The sequence below is a fragment of the Lissotriton vulgaris genome, chromosome 1_1 (assembly GCF_964263255.1).
Source record: "Lissotriton vulgaris chromosome 1_1, aLisVul1.2, whole genome shotgun sequence".
In the NCBI taxonomy this organism is placed as follows: Eukaryota; Metazoa; Chordata; class Amphibia; order Caudata; family Salamandridae; genus Lissotriton; species Lissotriton vulgaris.
This window is the reverse complement of record NC_141685.1, coordinates 2,115,011,499-2,115,031,338: the sequence shown is the minus strand read 5'-3', so window position 1 is coordinate 2,115,031,338 and position 19,840 is coordinate 2,115,011,499. Positions and strand designations below refer to the sequence as shown.

Sequence of the window (19,840 nt, the reverse complement as noted above, 5' to 3'; positions counted from 1 at the left end):
CACCCTTCAGAAGCCCCCCAGGGCCCCCTCTCGTCCCCCTCTCTCCCTTACCCCAATCAGTGTGTAGCCATATGGCCCGTCCGCGCAGACACGGCCGTTATCCAGGCGCCCAATGTCCCGCAATGGGGAACAATTGGGGCTCTGTCTGCCTCCCTTTTTGATTCGAGGGGGGCAAAGAAAAACAAGTACCATTTAAATATTATTGAGGAACAAAGTGTGTATTTTCTTCACACAGGAGTCTTGGGAATGAAAATGGCCAATTTTGAGCATACCGTGTTTACTTGGAAGTAAACTATAAGAGATATAGGTTACAAATAAAAGCACTCTGCTGAGTGCATATGAAGCAGCAGGAGGGACTATTGAGGCCTCACGTGGCATTCCGTTTATACTACAAAGGAAGGCACGTTCTTTTTATACCATAAAAAGCAGCTTTTACTTCTTTCCTCGTTTGCTTTTTGCCTTTATACTACCGTTTATGCAAAGGAAAGAGCATCAGGGCATCGGAGAGTGCATTTATAAGACCAGCTGCTAAAACTGATTCAAATGAACCAGAAAAAAAAAAGAAAGGTCCTGCTGCGGCACATGCATGCTTTGAGCCCTTTTCAATAAAATAGCGTACGGAATAGCTAGAAAGCATCCCCTTGGACTTTCATCTGCGAGTTTTTCATGGTGGCCTCGTGACGGAATCACTATTGACTCCTGTCAGGCACATTTGAGGAGGAGGTGAAGCCGCTTCGCTCCTGACTTTCCAGGCGTCGTGTCAGATCCACTCCCTTCAACTTAAGTGCGAAGTGAAGGGGGATGTCAGGAAATGCCTGGGAGCGCGCGCTGCTGCTGGTCTCCTGCGACTTGCCTCGGCAAAGCCCCGGCCCGGCTCGCAAAATGACGGCAATCGGACCGGACATAAACACGTTTATTGCAGGCTCAGCAGACGCTACATATCATTAGTGAGAGGAGGCAAGGGGACCACTTTGATGTCAAGTTCATTCTTTTTGAGGACAAACGTTTTCAGGGTTGAGACTCGGCGCTTTACGGCAGCGGGAGGGGGGCGGGAAAGAAACGGACAGCTGGAGGGGGGGCGGTAAAGACACTGAAGCGGGCGAGGGGCGGGAGAGACACGGACAGCGGGAGGGGGGGGAAGGAACGCACTCACCTGGACTTCTTCCGGCGGCCGTGGTCGGCATGGAGTGACAACAACAAACCCAGAAGAAAAAAAAAACGAAACTCCGCCCACCGCCCAATGACGATGCAAAAAGGGTGGAGAGGGAAAAAAATGCAGGAACGCCCACGAATCTGGTCCGGCCATGACGGACAGATCTCTGTTCCAATGGCTAGCCTCCATTTATGGAGCTAGCCAATGGAACAGAGGGCGGATTCAAGTCCCCCATACTGAAAACTTAAGATTTCTCCTGGGGGCGGAGCTAGGAGCTCCGTGCCCCAGGCGAAACCTAAAAATGAGGTGAGATAGACGGGAGGGTTTACACAACACTGAAGACACAGAGGAAGCCAGCTGACAGAAAAGCGCTGAAGGGGGAAAAAAGAATGTAAGGATGTCAACGGCCCGTAGAGGCCACAACCTCAAAAGACTACAGACTATGCCCCTGAAAAAACAAGCATTGGTAATGCATCAGTTTCGCCTCTGTAATGAATAAAGATCTGTTATCATCAATCATCGTCCAGGAGAAGGAAAGAGCTCCCTGACAGTTAAAACAGGAGTGGCGAGTATGTGGCACAGCGGCCAGAGCTGCTGATTTCAAGAGCTCAGGATCCTGGATTGAGTCTTGCGCAACATCCTATGATTCTTCGCAAATCACTTCATTTCTCCGGGTGATAAATTGTTATATAAATATGCTGCACTAGTAAAAGGCAAAACTTTATGAAAATATAGTTCACCAAAGCGGATGTTAACCGTATTTAAGCGGCAGGAAACTGATAAGAGAAGTAGATGAGGAACAAACATTGATAAATGCATGAAAATATGCAACATCCAATACAAATGGAGGAAAGTTAAGTGGCACAGGAAACAATGTAAACCCAGGAAAGAGAGGAAGCGGGACGTAAGTCCCTTTTAAGTTTATATTAAAAACAATAGATTTCTCGAGCACCATGCAAGCGCTGTTCAGGCGAAACCTATGAAAGACTAACAAGTAAATTCTCGACCCAACCACTAGATGGCATAATAATGTTCAGCATCTGAATTCAGAAAGCTCTTCAAGCTGCAGAACAATTCGTACTGGTAAATAACCATTACGTTTTTGCACATCTTACTAAAACTAGTCTGATGAAATGCATTGTCAGTTATTAAAGACTATATAAACACTATGCTTTTTTCTTCGTTTTAGGACTACAGTTAAGCAGTCAGGTAAAAGGATGCCTAGTGACGTCTTCGGCGGATAAATACGTTAAGATCTGGGACATTCTGGGTGATAAACCAAGTCTTATTCATTCCAGAGATATGAAAATGGTAAGTATCATAACTTTAGCAATCCATGAAGTATATGGAAAAGTGCAATTTTAGGTTATGAGCTTATGTTTCTGATGGAGACTTCCAACTGCAGATTCCTCTCCACTATCCCTAGGCATAATATTGGATGCACAGACATTCGTAGCAATCCCATTGCACATCTGGAGGTCACGGTGTGCAGCTCTGCAACTGATATATCCTGTCCTGGATCATGGCGCCAGAACCATATATATACACACCACTTTCATACACCGATGTCAGTTCCTTTCTTGCTGTGCCTGCTGATGTTGAGCAGGAGCTTCCAAATCCTGTCATACCTGACAGATCTTTTACCTCAAAAACCTTAGCATGACACCCCATAAATCAACAGGGTTCAAACAGTGTCATGCCTGTGAACAGGACATGGTGATCACTGACATCCACGAAGAAGTCTCTTGTGCCTCAGCACCAAACATAACTTGAAGTTGTGCGACTGCTGTGCTAAAATGAAGAAGAAGACCATTCGGGATCGAGAGGCCAAACTTGTTGTTGTGAACTAAAGAAGTCAATGCGAAGTCACTGACTTGCTCTCGCTCCTAAGGGTTGCTTCCATGACTGGCCATCGTCAAGGTCACAGCACTCAAGTAAATCCAAAAAATCCCATAAGAAACATAAAAATCCAAGCATAGTTCCCCTTCATCCTACCACTCCCACCACTTGGTCTGGCACACTGCTCCAAGCATATTCAGGCCACGAAGTCTATCTCCGCACTAGGAACCGAGACTCGCGTATGTTTCTGTTGCCTGCCTGCATGTGACCAATTTATCCTGCCAATTTTAACGTTCACTTTGACTCACAACCATCTCAAATCTGTATGTTAGAACGATAATATAGAAGGGAGTGCAGAATAAAGCAGAGTGAGGTAATGAACTTATTTAAAGTTTTCTGAGTTTGAATCTGGTGGGTTTCAAGTGAATTGATCAGCTAAATAGTGTTTCTGGTGATGCTGATCATACTATTGCAAAGTTCATATCACTCTCTTGTTCTTGGTTAACCACCACAGCACTTACCGTTTCTAGATCTGCAGTCAGATCTGGTTGGCTCGTCAAAAGAAATGTTCTCCGACTGCAGTATTGTTTGCGTTGTTTATTAGCATTACTGATTGATTGTAGACCCAGATGTGAAGTAAGTATGGCAGGCTGTCATGCCCTCAGATTCATGTAAAGTTGAAAACACAGGTGAATATAGGGCTTGCTATATTTTATAATTTGTAGCTTGTCATGCTAAATAGATTTTGCCAAATTTGTCATATTACCATTTTGAAAACAATATGGAAGTGATTCCTCTTTCATCTTCAATAAAGATGCTTCTTGCTACCCCCAGTTATTAATAGTTGTGTTAGGAACACTATCTCATCCCACTTTTGGCGGTTTTGTAACTCTGCTTAAAATGTAGGTTATTCATTTTAATTTTGTTTTGACTGTGAATCCTTTGAGTTAGTAACATGCAACATAACATTTTTAGCCTTTTAATTCGGAGGCTTAAACACATGTTAAGATAGGTAGGGTTTGACCTAGTATTTGAGTTCTTTTAAGTAAAGTCTGCAGTGCCTGAAAACAGAAGATAGGCATATTGCTTTACTTGCTATGTGACACTGACGTATGGATGATAAGAGTAAAATTGTATTCTCCTTCACTCAGAATTTTTTATGGTGAACCTCTCCGCAAGCTTTACACTTTTTGTTATCCTATGTAGAAATATGTTTTAGCCACAATACATGAGTTTATTTCCAATAGAATGCAGTGTATTTCATACATGATAAATAACTGGGGTTTAGTAAATAAAATATGTTCTTTTAGTACAAATTATATAATCTTCATCTCAGAGGGAATCAGTGTTATTTTCCAGTGACATTATCTCTTCAGTGTTTCTCTTTTAGGTTTAACTCTGTTTTATTGGGAAACTGCACCTGGAAGGCAAGTCATACAGGATAGACAGTACAACATCAGCAGCAATAGTATACATGAAAAAGGTACAAATAGTGCACTGGAGAGGCTTTGAAGAAAGTCCAGTACTCATTAGATCTGTTGCTGCGATGGTCAGGAAAGGAAAGTGCTGCATGCCAATCAGGTGAATACTCCCATAATCCCCCCCCAACTTCCCAAAACTCCCGCACCCCCGTCCAGTGCCCAAGTCCATCTCTCCCTATGTTGCCTCATCAGGCCTCAGATCGGAGGCTCGCCCCCTCCTTCCAGCACAGAACTCGCCCTCCGGCTCCGAAAGATGTAATAAGCGGAGGTACCGTGGGCATGTAAGTTCTCTGAATTCTGTGATCAGAAGAGTGCGGAATGGCTGCCACCGTTCCTCAAATTGATCTATGTCCCCGGCTAGGGCAAGGGACATCTTCTCCATTCCCAGCACCTCCCATAGTCGGTGAAGCCAACCCGCAGTGGAAGGGGTAGTTGCAGTGCGCCAGTGTACCAAGATGTTTTGGATCGCAGAGCCCAGCGCAATGGCCATCTGGCGCCCTCTCCGAGAGCGTAGGGGGTAAGTTAAGGGGCTGGGGAGCCCAAGTATGATGTAGGCAGGAAAGCAGGGCAATTCAGTGTGGAAGTGTGTATCTACGTCATCAAGTACCTGCGTCCAGTATGGTTGTATCAAAGGGCAGTCCCATAGAATGTGTAGCAGGGTGCCTAGGTGTCCACAACCCCTCCAGCAACTCTTGTCTTTGCTATGATTCATTTCACCAATGCGTTCCGGCGTATAGTACCAGTACGTGGTCACTTTAGTCAGTGTCTCAGTCAATCCTGAGTGGTATGCCGAGTGCCGGGCTCGGTAGCATATGTGGCTCCATTCATTGTGGCTCAGGGTCCTGCCCAATTCCCTCTCCCACTGCTCCCTGCCCGGGTTGTAAAGATGGGTTGATTGTGGTTGGAGGAATTTGTAAATGTCTGATATGAGTTTGGTGTCCGAAGTGCGAGTCAGGAGCCATTTCTCGTACGGCCGGAACAGTCTGTCGGCAGTCTCCCTTACTTGCGGCTGTAGGGCCCAGTGGCGCACCTGAAGGTAACGCATGCGTTCCGTCTCAGGGAAGTTGTATTCTTGTCGGAAGAGGTGGAAGGGGAGCACTCTCTCCGGGCCATATATGTGACATAAGCAGCGGCATCCTGCCGATCGCCAGTGAGCGTAAGCCCCTTTCGCCATTCCCGGGGTGAAGTCCGGGTTGTCAACTAGGGGTGTGAGCGGTGAGGGGAAGGTGGTTAGATCGTGTACCACATTAGTGGCGTCCCATGCTCGCAGCGGGACCCGTGTAACAAATGAAGCGTAGAGATTAGCCGGTCGGGCTGCCTTGTGAAGGAACGGGATTTCCTGAAGTGGACGTCCCGCTATCGCTTGATCCTGGAATAACCAGGGTTCCTCGGACTCCCACCTGCTCCATTCCACCAAACATCGCAACTGTGCTGCTTGGAAATATTTGCGGAGGTCCGGTATTCCTAACCCCCCCTCCTCCGGAGCAAGCATGGACAGGGCCTTTCGCATCCTCGGCTTCCGGCCTTGCCAAATGAAGCGGGCGAGATCTACATGCGTTTGCCTGAGCCACCCCGTGGGCGGCTGAAGCGGCAATGCACGGAAGAGGTATAGAACTTGAGGCAGAATCCTCATTTTCACAGCCGAGATTCTGCCCAACCACGAAAGGGGAAGGCTTCTCCACCGGTCAAGTTCCCCACGGACTTTAACCTGGAGAGCAGCGTAGTTGACCGTCGTCATAGCTGGGAGTGAAGAGGTCAATAGGATCCCCAGGTAGGGCACGGCCTTAGACGCCCGCTGAAGGGGAAGGGTAGACTGCAAGTATTCCCTGGTGGAGGGAGTCAGGGAAAGGCCAAGAGCCAGTGATTTCTCCGCATTCATCTTGAAGCCTGCTACCGTCGCAAATCTCTCCAGTTCCGTTAGGCTTGCGGGAAGGGCCGTCCGTGGGTTATCAAGTGTGAGCAGAACATCATCTGCGTAAAGGCTGATTGTATGTGTGTAGCCACCGAATTTTATCCCCGTTACCGCGGTGTTGTGGTGGATCCTCTGGGCTAGAGGCACCATATATAGAGCAAAGAGCAGGGGTGATAAAGGGCAGCCCTGCCTCGTGCCCCTCTCAATGGGATAGCTTTGGGAGCTGTAGCCGTTGACTCGGACTACTGCTGTAGGAAAGGTATAGCAATTGAAGATGAAAGTGCGGAACTTTTCACTGATGCCAATTTTCTTCAGGACCATTTCCAGGTACGGCCAGTGGACGCGGTCGAATGCCTTTTCGGCGTCAACCGCCAGTAGCACCCGTTCTGCCGGGATCCGGGAGGCCTTCTCTATAAGATGAGTGACTCTCTTGGTGTGGTCAACCGTTTGGCGGTCTGGTATGAATCCCGCCTGGTCCAGGTCTATTAGACCCGGCAAGTGGGGACTTAGGCGAGCCGCCAGGATGCTCGTGTATAGTTTGAGGTCGATGTTCAGGAGTGAGATGGGACAGTACGAACCACACTTCGACTTGTCTTGTCCCGGCTTGGGGATGACTGAGAGAGACGCCCTTAGAAGGTCCCGGGAGATAGCCCCTGGCTCTGAGAAGGTGTTGAACAGACGAGTGAGGATCGGGGCCAGGATAGTGCAAAAGGATTTGTAGAAGAGACCTGTGAAACCGTCAGGTCCCGGTGCCTTCCCCGGTTTGAGTTTAGCTATGGCGGATATTACCTCCTCTATGCGGATGTCTCTGTCGAGGTGTTCCGCCTGCGAAGGCTCCAGAGAGGGGACCGCCACTGAATTTAAATATTCGGCAATAGCCCAGTCATCGAGCCGATCCTCGGCATAGAGAGAAGTGTAGAACTCACGGAACGCGTCCGCTATCTCTGCATCTTCCGTGACCGTCGTCCAATCAGAGCGGAAGAGTTCTTTCACCGTCTGTTGGTGCTGTAAGACTCGGAGTCTGCTCGCCAGCAGCTTGCCGCACCTGTCCCCCCGTGTAGTAGGCATGTCGCAGCCGTAGGGCAGCGTATTCCGCCCGGTCCATATCTAGTGCGGACAGGAGATGTCTGGCCGATTTAAGCTGTTTCCAGATCCGGGGGGGCCCCGTCCTCTGGTGGATGAGTTCTAATTCTCTCACCTGGTGGGTAAGCTCGTCCCGCTTGAGCTGTCTATCTTTATTCTCTGCTGCGGAGATGGCTATGAATTCCCCTCGGAGCACTGCCTTCATAGCTGCCCACTGTGTCGCCTGTGTGGTATCATCGTTAGCATTGTGTGACTGATAGTCATGGATTGCGTCTTGAATGCGCTTGACTACCTCTTACCTATGCAGTAATGTCGCGGAGGCGCCACACCCTAGGGGGTTAGCGGTAGGAGGCAGCGTGAGAGTTGTGGTGACCGGTGCGTGATCCGAGAGCGAAAGCACCCCTATCTCCGTTGAGGTGGCTAGTGTACAAACCGGGCCGGAGGCTAAAAGATAGTCTAATCTAGCGTACGTCTTATGCGCGTTGGAGTAATAGGAATATTCCCTGTCATGTGGGTGAGCGTGGCGCCAAAGTTCATGAAGATCTAATTCAATGAGTCGGTCCGTACAGTCAGTGGAGAAAGCCCCCGCCTGGGGAAAGCGTTGCGCCGATCTATCTAAAGCTGTGTTAAAGACCATATTGAAGTCCCCCCCCCTAATAGGATGTGTCTATCTGGGGAGGCGGTGATGTCTGACAGGGCGGAGTGAAGGAAGCGTTCCTGGCCCTCGTTAGGACTATAAATGGACCCAATGGTGAATAGCAAGCCCCCCAGCGCAAAGCTATATGCCAACAGCCTCCCTTTCAGTTCAGCGCATTTATGTAAGACTTTACCCTTAAACGCCTGTGCCACTAAGATTGCCCGCCCACCGGTCTTATTGGGGCCAGAGGAAAAGAATTGGGTAGGGAACTTTCGGGACCGTAGTCGGTGGCAGTCACGTGTCAATAAGTGCGTTTCTTGCAGAAGACAGATGTCTGCCCGTGAGTGTTCCAGCAGAGACAATACAGCCCGTCTCTTGACCGGATTGTTGAGACCCCGCACATTCAGAGTTAACACTTTAAGAGTGGTAGGTGGCATGGTGTCTATGGGATGTGAACTGGCGGTTTAGCCTGCCTGATGAGGTGAGAGACAACAGGGTCGGGCTACGACTATTGAAGGTAAAGCGGAGCACTGGACAACCCCTTACCCCCAAACAACCCTCCCCCTCCCGGAATCCCCCCTGCACCCCATCCCAACCAACCCCACAGAACCTCCCTAACCCCAACAAAACACACCCCGCTCCCTTGCGTGTCCCCCCACCTCCCCAAAACAACCCCTGTGTAGAGAACTAGTCAAAGTCTCGGGCCTACTTGAGCATAGCGAAGGTCCGTAGAAAGTCAATGTAGAGGGTAACGTGGTAGCGGCCCAACCGGCGGCTCCCCGACTCATCCCCCCAGTTAGAGCTATAGAGTGAAGTTATACCCGTAGATAACAGTGTCTTACAGTTTGGTCGCTGTATTGTCCGCCACTTCCTGTACCGCCGCCTCCTGTTCCTGAGCGACTGTGGCAGGGTCAGGTTTCGGGATGGACCTTAGGGATCGCCTCCGTCGCACCGTCTGCCACCCCTCTCCCGGGCGCCGCAAGGGGCCATCTTGTGATCTGCTCGGAGATGCATCCCGAGACCCTGCTTCCTTCGGCATGTCAATGTTCAGTAAAGCACACGTGTCGCGGAGTGACCTGAGTTGGTGTAGCGACCCTTTCCACTTAAAGATCAGACGAAACGGGTGACCCCAGGAGTAGGGAATACCATTGTCTCTCAGAAAGTTCGTTGCAATCCGGAAGGTATTCGGTCATATTGTTCCCCTCGGACTTCAAAGGAACTCCTCGGACCCGTATGTTGTTCCGCCGAGAGCGGTTCTCAAGGTCTTCCGAGTGTGCCTGTAAGTCCACCTGCTGGTCTTGAAGACGGATAATCTACTGTTGCAGCCGCTCCACCTCCATGCTGCGGGACTGGTCCGCCTCTTCCACCGTCGCAACGCGTTCACCCAGGCCGTCCAGGTCTCGACGCAGCTCCCTTTGTTCTCCCGCCAATTCTTGTTTCAGGATTTGGAAATCATCCCTCAAGGTGTTAAAGAGGGAGGCTAACAAGGCTTTGGTGATGGGAGCAGTCTCGTCATCCTGTCCCTGGGGGCTAGTCGGGGTCTTCGGGGATGCCGCAGTCTGGGTCTTCTCGCTCTTTGGCGCGCTTTTGTGGTGAAGGTCCACGATATTATGGGTTCCTTAGCGGCTTGTGTGTGCCATGTCGCCAGTGTATGGAGCCGCAGGTTTTCCGACGCGGGTCCGAAGGGGTGGGGGTGGCACAACGGTGACGTTGGACAGTCCTAATGGAGGCCTGTGGGACCGTCAGGATCCGTAGCGTGGTGGAGGCTGGAGTCTACCCGTGGCTCTGTGTGGTCAGGGTGGTCAGAGGCCGTCCGGGGCGTGCTGAGTCAAGGCTCGGGCCAGTGACTAAGGGGAGGACCAGAGGGGTACCTTAGTTTGGCGTTTTGGCGGCGAGCTCTTCCTTTCCCGGTCGGTAGCGTGGGCTAGGGGCCGGGGGGGCCGACCAGGGTCCGCCGCGCCTCCGCTTGCTGATATGGGGTGCAGGAGTCTCTTCTTCAAGCTTGAGTCCCCAGCGGCCGGCCTTTAGGGCCTTTAGTAGCGGGTGTACACTTCAGGGGGGCACTGCCTTGATTAGGACCCCTCTCAAGGGCCTCAGCGTGAACAGCAGACCTGGGTAGGATGTGCCTCCGAGGTGGGTGGAGAAGTCTATGCTCCGTTCCTCCAGGGCCGAATACTGCACCCCGAGCTCAGCCCTCGATGTCTCTGCAATGCTGTCCTAGACCGGCGCACGCCGGATCCCGCTCTCCGTCCAGGGGTATGTGGCTTCACCAGGCGCCAGGGGTGCGCAGTGATGGCTCTGGCGCGGCCGCGGCCTACCTGGGTGGACGCCCGATGCTGCACCCTCGTTGCTGCCCGCCTGGCTCACCCCCGTGCAGGTCTAGACCCTCGGTGGCGGGGGGAGGAGGGGTGATCACTTTCCTCTCCGGGGGGCTGCAGAATCCCCGCGGGACCCGGGCCGGAACAGCCCTCCGGTTTCGGCCTCCCTCCGGACCAAGCCCCAAGCCGGGGCCTCGGGTAGTCGCGCTGTCTGGGCTGCCGTCGGCCGGTGCCCCGGTCCCCGGAACGGGTGGGGGCTCGCTTCAGAGTCGCCAAGCGTGCCCCTGAGGTGGAAGCTGCGCTCTCCTTCCCCGACTGTTCCGCTCCTGGCAGCAGAGGCCCCGGCTCACTCCCAGCGGCGAGCGCCCGCGGCCGCCATTTCTTCTCTGGATAGCGGCAAGAGATTCTGGCGGGCGCCGACAGGCTCCGAGAGGCTGCGTAGTCCCGGTCGTCTACAGGGGGGCACCGAAGGCAGGCGTGTCGACCCCAGTTATGGAAACAGCGTTTTCGGGGTATTGCACCCAGATATAGTAGGGCTTTTGGGGTTCAGGGCCGGAGAGCCTCGTAGAGACACGTCCGATCAGGCCACCATCTTGGCCACGCCCCCCAGTGTTTCTCTTTTAGCTGTGATAAGCTTGTCTGTCAGTATTTAATTTCAAAATCTTTATTTTGGTACATTAGAACCATAAAAGATAAATAAAAACATACAATTTGTGATATAATTACGAGAGTCCAAATAGAAGTTCATGCGAGCCGTTTATACAGGAGAAACACGGAATGGGGAGTATGTGACCCTAACTCCTTAATATTAAAACATAATTATTTGAATAAATATGTTAAAAAGGCTTCAATGAATAAAAAGGGAAAACACATAATAATTAGGCTTGGGCTCCTCAACCAATCAAAAAAATTACGATATTACAGTACAAAACAGTTAGTATCCATACATTTGTTAATACATGGTACAAATGTCTATATCATTTCATTAAAACACTGTATTGTTTAAATCAATTTTAATACAGTACGGACAGTTCACTAGAGTTTTGGACAATGACTTGTGCAGTATCCGTTTTTAGGATGCTTTCCGCCTCTCTGCATATCTCGTACCTAGGTTTAAACAGATCGGTTTGATCCATCTTTTCCTAGCTTTGGCATAAGCGGGACAGAAGAAAAGAATGTGCAACTCATCTTCTTTAGCTTTACCTGAACATAAAGCACACCAAGCGTCTATCTTTTGAATGTGATTATTGGTCTATCTTGCTACAGTAGTATTAATATTCAATACACCGTATCTAAATTTCATAAATAGTATTTTTTGGCAAGTGGGGGATGTACCTCATCCAAGAACTGTTCAAAGTATGCCCTATCTTCAAACAAGAGGAACCTACTTGTTAGGGTTCTGCCTGCTAAGTCATTTGGCAAACTATTTTGGATGTATGTCCAAAAAGTAGATTTTAATACCTTCTTCGAGGCTTGGGTCAATGTACACGGCTCATCCCAAAACTGTGATAAACCAATCCTTTTCAGCCACAGACAAACATGTCTAAGCCATGTAATACTTTTGTTCTGGTCCAATTCTATTATCTCTTCTAGACCGGCCTTATAATCTAACAACTCCAGAGTTGACCAAAGTCTCACCCATAATGTGAGAGGTCTTAAGATTGCATAGTGGTCGGTCTGTTTTATATTCAAATCGAGAACAATTGGTATTAATGGTGTACTTACAGGAAGCCTTAACAAGGCTCTATAAAATTTATTTTCCCCCAGCTCAAAATTCTTTTTGCAAGAGGGTCTCCCTATTTCCCCCCGTATAATGCAGCAGATTGGGCTTTATATTTGAACACCTCTAGTGCTGGGTAAACAGCCTTAGTAAGACTATTCCCATGTCTTTTCATGATTAGCAACATATTGTGCGTCAGGGTAATCTTACTTTTTTCTATTTGGGTCTTCCATGATAGTTTAGTATCCAAAGAAACACCCAAATAACTAAAACTCTGTACGTAATCTAACTTTTGACCATTCAAGACAAAATTTTCCTGAAATGTTTTGTGGGGGTTTATAGCCATGTATTTAGTCTTGCTGATATTGATCTGAAGGCCTTTATTGTTGCAATATGCTTGGAACATATATATTAGGCATTGTAACCCCATGGGTGTTTGCGATATTAGTATTGTGTCATCAGCGAAAAGAAGTGCTGGTACCAATTCGCCCCTTAGTTTTGGTGAATCGTTTTTACAGCCATTCAAAAAGTTTGGAACATTGTTGTCGAATAATGAGAATAACGTGGGTGCCAGTACACATCCTTGGCGAACCCTCCTCTTTATTCCGATAAGGTCCTGTTAGTTCGCCCCTTGTACCCCATCTAACCTTGGCATAATTATTTTCATGTAGTGTCATAATCTGTTCAAGAAGGTTAGCTGGCAACCCTTGGCATCTCAATGACTAGGAATTAAATCAAACTCAGCCTTAAGATCTACAAAGGCTACGTATAAATGTGGCTTTCTTAGGTTTACATATTTGTAACATAGACAACAAAATCTAAAGACCTGATCTATGGTGCTGGTTTTAAGTGTGAACCATGACTGAAATTCTGAAAAAATATTGTTTTCCTCAATCCATATATGTATACGATTTAAAAATGTGCCTTGCAAAGATTTTCTGTAAAATATCAATTAAATTAATTGGGCGATAGTTTACTGGGTCGTAAAGATTGCCCTCTTTTAAAATTGTAAACATTTCTGCCCCTTTCTATGTTTCTGGAATTTCTGCGCCCGGTACTAGGGCATTAAATAAGTAGTTAATGTAGGAATCCCAGACACTGATTTCGCGCTTAAATAGATCTTAGATCTCCCGGAATTTTATCAGATCCTGGCGCTTTCCCTGATTTAACTGAATTAATAGCCAATATAGTTTCATGTAAGTCAAAAACTAACTTCTCCTTCGCTTGGACTGATTAATAGCTCTTCATTAGATCGGGCCCTACCACTCTCTGGTGCTTCATACAGGTTACTTTTACCCATATTATAAGGCCCCCGAGGGCCTCTCTCTTGCTGATGGAATTGCATCCACATGAAATGTTTTGTACCCTACTCTATGTGGGGCTACTAAGGCCCAAGTCTCCTGTAGGAGACAGATATCGCTATTTTCGATATATTCATTCCAATCTGGATCACGAACATTCATGGCAAGTCCCGCTATATTCCATTAGATCAGACTTAGCTCTAGTGAATTACTAACTCTTGTGGCTGTCTTGGGTACAACTGGCGGATTAAAAATTACATTGGAGAACCCCTTTACCAATGGAACTTCCTATGTCAGCCTCGGTATGACAGACTGGGTTCCAAATGCATTTCCAACAGGATCCCACTCTTTTTGTTCTTTTAAATCACCTTGGATCTCAATGATCCGGGCATTGGTTTGTTCCCTTGACTCACTCTCTTTAATTATTACGAATATTTTTTCCTTTGGAGTATCTGTGGATTGTGGTCAATCAACAGCCTCCAAAGAAGTTAATTCTCGATATCTGTTTACAGTGGGTAAGGATAAGAAGTTTTCATAATCAAAGCGAGTCTTCTTGACTGGTCTATAAAAATATCCAAGGTTAGAGCATGGATACCAGTGCTCTGCGCCAATGTCTCCTCATGTGCTCTCAACAAATTACGAACCATATAAGGACGTCTGAAGTTTATAACAATGCAATCTCCTTGTATGTCCTTTGGAGAATCACCCACCCACCCTACCCTGCAAACCATTAAGATGTCATTCATTTTTGGGGGGGTTACATTTTTTGAATTCAGATAACCAATCCACAGTTTTGTTTCTAAGTTTATGCAAGGATTCTATTTGTTCCCTTTGCAGGGATGGGACACCAGTTAATATCAAAACGTATGAACACGCAGCAGGAGGTAGTTTTAGAGCATCTGCATTTGGAATTAAGTCAGTCCCTCTTGGGCTGTACACTGTTACCCTGGTACTGCCCCTATTTAAATGGTCTATACTTGCTTCAGTTCCGGATTCACTGTGTCTATGCTCGTCCCCCGCCCCTCTTGACTCTGCTCTGCGCCCCGTGATTTCACCACTATTTACCTTATCAATTTGAGCTTGTTCTGGAATCTGTTCGACACGACTAACATTCTTACTACCTGTGAATAGATTTTTAGATTCGACTAGTAGTTTTTCCCCTTCCTCAAGGGATCTTTTACCATCCTCGAATAAGGTGCCTAGTTGATCTATAGGCAGATTTAACTGGTCTATTTTACCATACAATGCCCTCAGTTTAAAGCCCGTACCATCATTGATTTCGGTCTGCATATAACTTAGTGCAGTTTTGAGAATATCCACTACTTTTTGTTCTATTGCCCCAACACCCTCGTTAGATAAATCTGAACAAGGAGGGTAATCAGCCTGTTTGTGTGCCAACAGTCTCACATAAAATCACCTCACGTTCGTGCTCAACTATGTTGTCTTTAGATGTGCTAGCTATTCCCCCTTGCTTTCTTTTTTTCTCACGATTTCTTTTTTCCCTCTGCACCTACTTAGATTTTCCTTTTGGCATTCCCACCTGTTTTGGGACTCATAGCCTTGTTGATATTCCAGGTGTCCTGGTTTCATCTTAATTGGAGGACCCCAGTATACTTGGTGTAAATTCGGCAACAGTACTTTTTGGGGAAAATTGAGATTTGACCACTTAACTTTGGTTGTGTTATGTTAGTTGGTGCTGGTGAGCTAGATTGTCTGTATGTTGGTAACCTAGATGGATCGAGTGACAATCTTCTCTCTGCTAATTGAATTTCTAGGGTTAGAAGGTATTCAGCTCTTATTATGAAGGCATTCAGTGTGCCTGCACCACCCTTCGGCTTGCTCATAGTTGGATTAAAGCTTGTTATAAAGGATGTACCCACAATAGTAAAGGTAATGATAGGATGGTGACTATTATAATAACTGGTACAATTTAACAAACACAGCTTGCCCTTTACCCCTTGTAAAGGGGAGTCAGTAATGGGCTGGACACGAGGTTTGGGCAAAGGGGGTTTTATTTTCATGTACAGTTTCTTTTTTCTGAGAGTCAGTCTTTCTTTGGCGAATTCGGCTGGGTCCGTGGTGCCTACTGGGTCAGCTGCTATACCGAAGACCGTCTTGCCCGGGGTTGGGGGCTTCTCATATGGGGCAGTTCTCGGGATGTCCGGAAAGAAACACAACAAAGAAAGGACTAATTACTTTTCCGTCCTCGTACTTTTACTCAGGGGTAACCGGGGAAGTGAGGGACACCTTTAGTGACAAGCTTTTGCCGGTAATGTGAGTCGAGGTGAGGGGAGGGTATTTAAAGGGACCGGGTAGGTGCGGGAACACTAAGAAGCAAGGGGTATTTAACGCGGGAACACACCCCTACGTCCCACCCAGCTTGTAAACTTTTCCCGTACCTGTCGGAGCCACACTCCTCCCTCAGTAGTGTGGCATGGCGCAGCGCAGTCCCGTTGGCCTCCTGGCTCGTCTTCATCAGTTTGTAGCGCGTCTACTTCTCCTTGGGGCACGTCTGCTTCTCGTCCTGGCTCGTCGTCCACCGATCCGCACTCTCGCGGGTTCGCGTCCACGTATTCCTCCGTCCTGCTCTCTCCTCCTCCGGTGATGTCACACACCCTCTCCTGGATATCCGGGTTCTTATCCAATGCGGCGAGGCAAACGTCACGGTGGGCGGGACCTTCCTCCGGGCCATACGGCCAGTTAAAGGGGTCGAACTGATTTCCTTCTGTAAGGGAGCGCCAAGAACTCTGTTCGTCCTGTGAGGAAGGATTAAGGGAATCCTCGTCATTACAAGACCACCAGTCCATTTCCTTGTTGTCCCCCTGTATACTGGGCACCTTGTTACACCCCTTTGATCCACTTTTAGCTGAACCACAATGTGCTTACCCCAAGAGATATGTATAATGAATCTTAGAGAGGTGGCCCAGTCCAGTCTTGTACAGTCGTGGACGGGCGCAGACGGGCCCGCCCTTGGCCCTGGCTTCGCCCGGGCACGAGCCCTTGAGCAGTTTTTAAGCGCCCCCTGGCGCTTTTCTGTGATGCGGTGTGCAGGCGCCACAAAGGGACGCTTGGGGATGTAGTCCCTGGCACCCGTGTCGTTGATGGGCGTATTGCGGGAGCAAAGTCTGGCCAAATGAAGCGTTGCAGTCCCCTCGGACTGTTACTGGCAGGAGGAAGACTTGGCAGCAGCGGGAGAATGATTAAAGGGACCAGCGCTGCGGGAGCCCTTGAGCACTTTTAGAGCGCCTCCTGGCGCTTTTCTGTGATGCGGTGTGCAGGCGCCACAATGGGACGCTGGTGGATGTAGTCCCACGGCACCTGCGTCGTTGATGGGAGGATTGCGGGAGCAAAGTCTGGCCAAATGAAGCGTTGCAGTCCTCTCGGACTGTTACTGGCAGGAGGAAGACTTGGCAGCAGCCGGAGAATAATTAAAGGGACCCCCCAGTCTGTCAGTATTGATTTACCTCTTTGCCAGTAATGTAAGTAATATCTCATTGGAAACATTACTGTGCACCCTTTATTTCATTTTTTATTAATTGGCTCATCACGAGTGATCGGCCGAGCCATACACAAGCAACCATAAAGAGAGTAAGGAACAACTGCAAGAGTTATCATTTAGCTGAAAGGCCAGTAATGCTATTATCACATAAATGTGCCGGCATAGTGTAATCGATGGGCCTGTACAGGTTGTTATAAACTCCATTCCAAGTAATGTGAGTACCTGTCGTACTGTAAACATTTGAATTAATGTATTCTTTAAGCATCATTACCCACTTTTGCCAGTATTACCAGCTGTTAATTGCTTCCAAAAGGAAAGCCAATATGCCTAATGGGTGGTTGCAAACAATTAATTATTGCCTTGCAGCTAAGGGCTTAGCTTCCTATTGGCTGCCTTCCCTCCTGCCCATCCAAAGTATCTAGCATGGCTGTTTATAATGCTAGTTATCCCCCGGCCCACCCTTCCCATGACAGATTGACCAGTTCCTCTAGACCACTTGACACTTCTCCCTGTCACCCATATCTTCTTCATGCATTTGCCTGTGCCTCTATACTCAGTCCCCTAGTTCTGAAGACATACCTGTTTCCTGACTCCAATGCAGGTAAGAAACTTTTTCACATTGCACTGCTTTCACTACCTATGATGCATCCCAGCCAGACTGAGACGGTGTAGCCAAGAAGTGACACAGTAGCCCAGAGGCTAATGGAAATTCTCTCAAGCCAGGAATAAACCACTGGGGGTACTATCTAGAGGGAAAATAAACGGGTAGAGCAAAAAGAAAGAAAATGCTTAGCTTTGGCATTGATATTTCTGGTTGATACTAGATCTTCCTATTGATTCTTCCTCACCATGTGAACATCCTCCAGGTGTCATACTGGATCTAAAACATTCTCCTGAACAATAGATCTCCAGCGCCACCAGGTGTTGTCGCCTGCCCAAGATCTGAAGAATTGTGCCATATAAGGCACTGACTGGTGTGTTGTCTTCAGTTTCCTGTGCTTTTTCTACACTTCAATAAGTACTGAGCTAGTTTCGATGACAGCAACAAGCATTGCATTATGATACATTTGCATACCATGAGATATTAAACATGGCACAAACTCATCAGGAGAGGAGGACTGGCATTACAGAACCTACAGGAAGATACTATATCTACCTCAAATATTGTTACCAAAGGAATGAAACCTTTTCTTCATGGATGCTTCTTTCCTCGGATTCCTCACCTTATGAATGAGTCCTTCAGGGGGAGGGTAGTGACAATTAACCAGAAAATACATTCAGCACATCCCTGGCAAAATATCTATCACTGTGCACTTGGGATATGATACACTAATGCTTTGCTAATGCATCCAAGGAGGACCAAGTAGCTGCCTGTCAGATGTTCACTACTGGAACACCTCTGGTGAGAGCAATGGAAGCAGCCATAGGCCTTGTGAAGTGGGAAAGACTAGCAGCTACGGAGTCTTTGTTGGCCAAGGAGTAGCAAATCTTAATGCAAAGGTGGATCTCATGTGAGCTCGTAAACGTCAGTACTGCCATGCCCTTCTTTGCTCCACATGATAATCCATTCTGTCCTTATGTATGTGGTCAGTGTTATTGGAAACCGTACGCCTCAGACCAATATTTGCTGTCTCTCCTTCCTTGGTGGGATGCAGTGGAGGGAAGAGTAATGGGCTGGTGTATGTGAATAAGTAACACCGCTTCTGGTAGGAATTGAGGGCCGATGCACAGAACCAGTTTATTCAGATAAAATAGAGAGAAGGCTGGATGGACCGAGGGCCTGAAGTCCATTGACCCTACGGGCTAAAGTGATATAGCTACTATAAAAATGTTATTTGAAGCCACCTGTTGAACTAGGCAATTATGCATCACCTTCAACTGAATAACATGGGAAGCACTAACAAAAGGCTGAAATCCCTATGTGGAACAATAATTGAGTGGAAGGAAACCAGTTAAGCAAATCATTCAGAAAACTTGCCTCTAGATGTGTCATAAAAAAGGAGTATTGGGCAGAAAGAAATACCGAAGCGGAGAAGGCAGCCAAGTAACCCTTGACAGTAGCCACTGCCAGACCCACTGAGCAAGAGATACTGCAAAGCATAACATATTGGAATGATGGGACTGAAAGGGGTTCCTACCATCCAACGATCACTACACAATAAACCCTTTCCAGCAGCCCGTATGACTAGATTTCGTGGAGGGTTTCTTGGTGGTCAGGTAACCTCTGGTAGCACTACTCACAACCTCTGGTAGCACTGCTCAGTCTCCATGTGTGCAGTCGAAGCACAGGTGATCGTTGTGGAGGACCCCATCATACTTGTGAGAAAGCAGGTCCACCTTGAATGGGCCAGGGAAAAGGTGCTGACTTTCAACAGATGGGTGTTCAGAATCCTCCCTGCCCACTCATGGTTGATCAGTTGTGCTCAGTCCTCTTGGACATTTTTAGGGATTTTGACAGAAATGAGATAGTGGAAATTTTTAAAGTCAGGCCCCTTTACCAATTGAACCTTAAGGCATCTCCATGGAACTATTTATAGGGAAGGTTGGCAATGAACTGTGCATATTTTCTCTGCTTTTTCAGAATGAAGTTCCAGTCATGGTCCTTTATGAAAAGATGGCTCAGAGAACACTACTGGGAAGATGCCCTATCATTGAGTCCACTTCAGTAGCCATGTGTGCTCCCATCACATGGTTCAAGACTGCACACTACCCTGACTGCTGATAATAATGGAAGATGGTAGTGGTATCTACAGCTACAGAGGTCTGAATTGCAGGAGCAAAAAAACAATGATAAGGGCTGAGTGCCTCCCCTGAAACCGGAGCCACTGTTTTTATCAGGAACAACTGAAGAGTCTTCATTCTCCATGTGGCACAAAAAAGGCTGCATGAGGTCATCA

General features: G+C 47.8%; 1 protein-coding gene across 1 annotated transcript in view; it reads left to right on the top strand.

Moving 5' to 3' along the window:
* The window catches only part of PWP1 (PWP1 homolog, endonuclein), a 327,492-nt gene that overhangs the window by 253,979 nt on the left and 53,673 nt on the right, over nucleotides 1–19,840 (top strand). Inside the window, exon 13 of the mRNA XM_086921581.1 lies at nucleotides 2,343–2,464. Coding sequence (XP_086777707.1) covers nucleotides 2,343–2,464 — 122 coding nt within the window. The remainder of the gene's footprint in view (nucleotides 1–2,342; nucleotides 2,465–19,840) is intronic.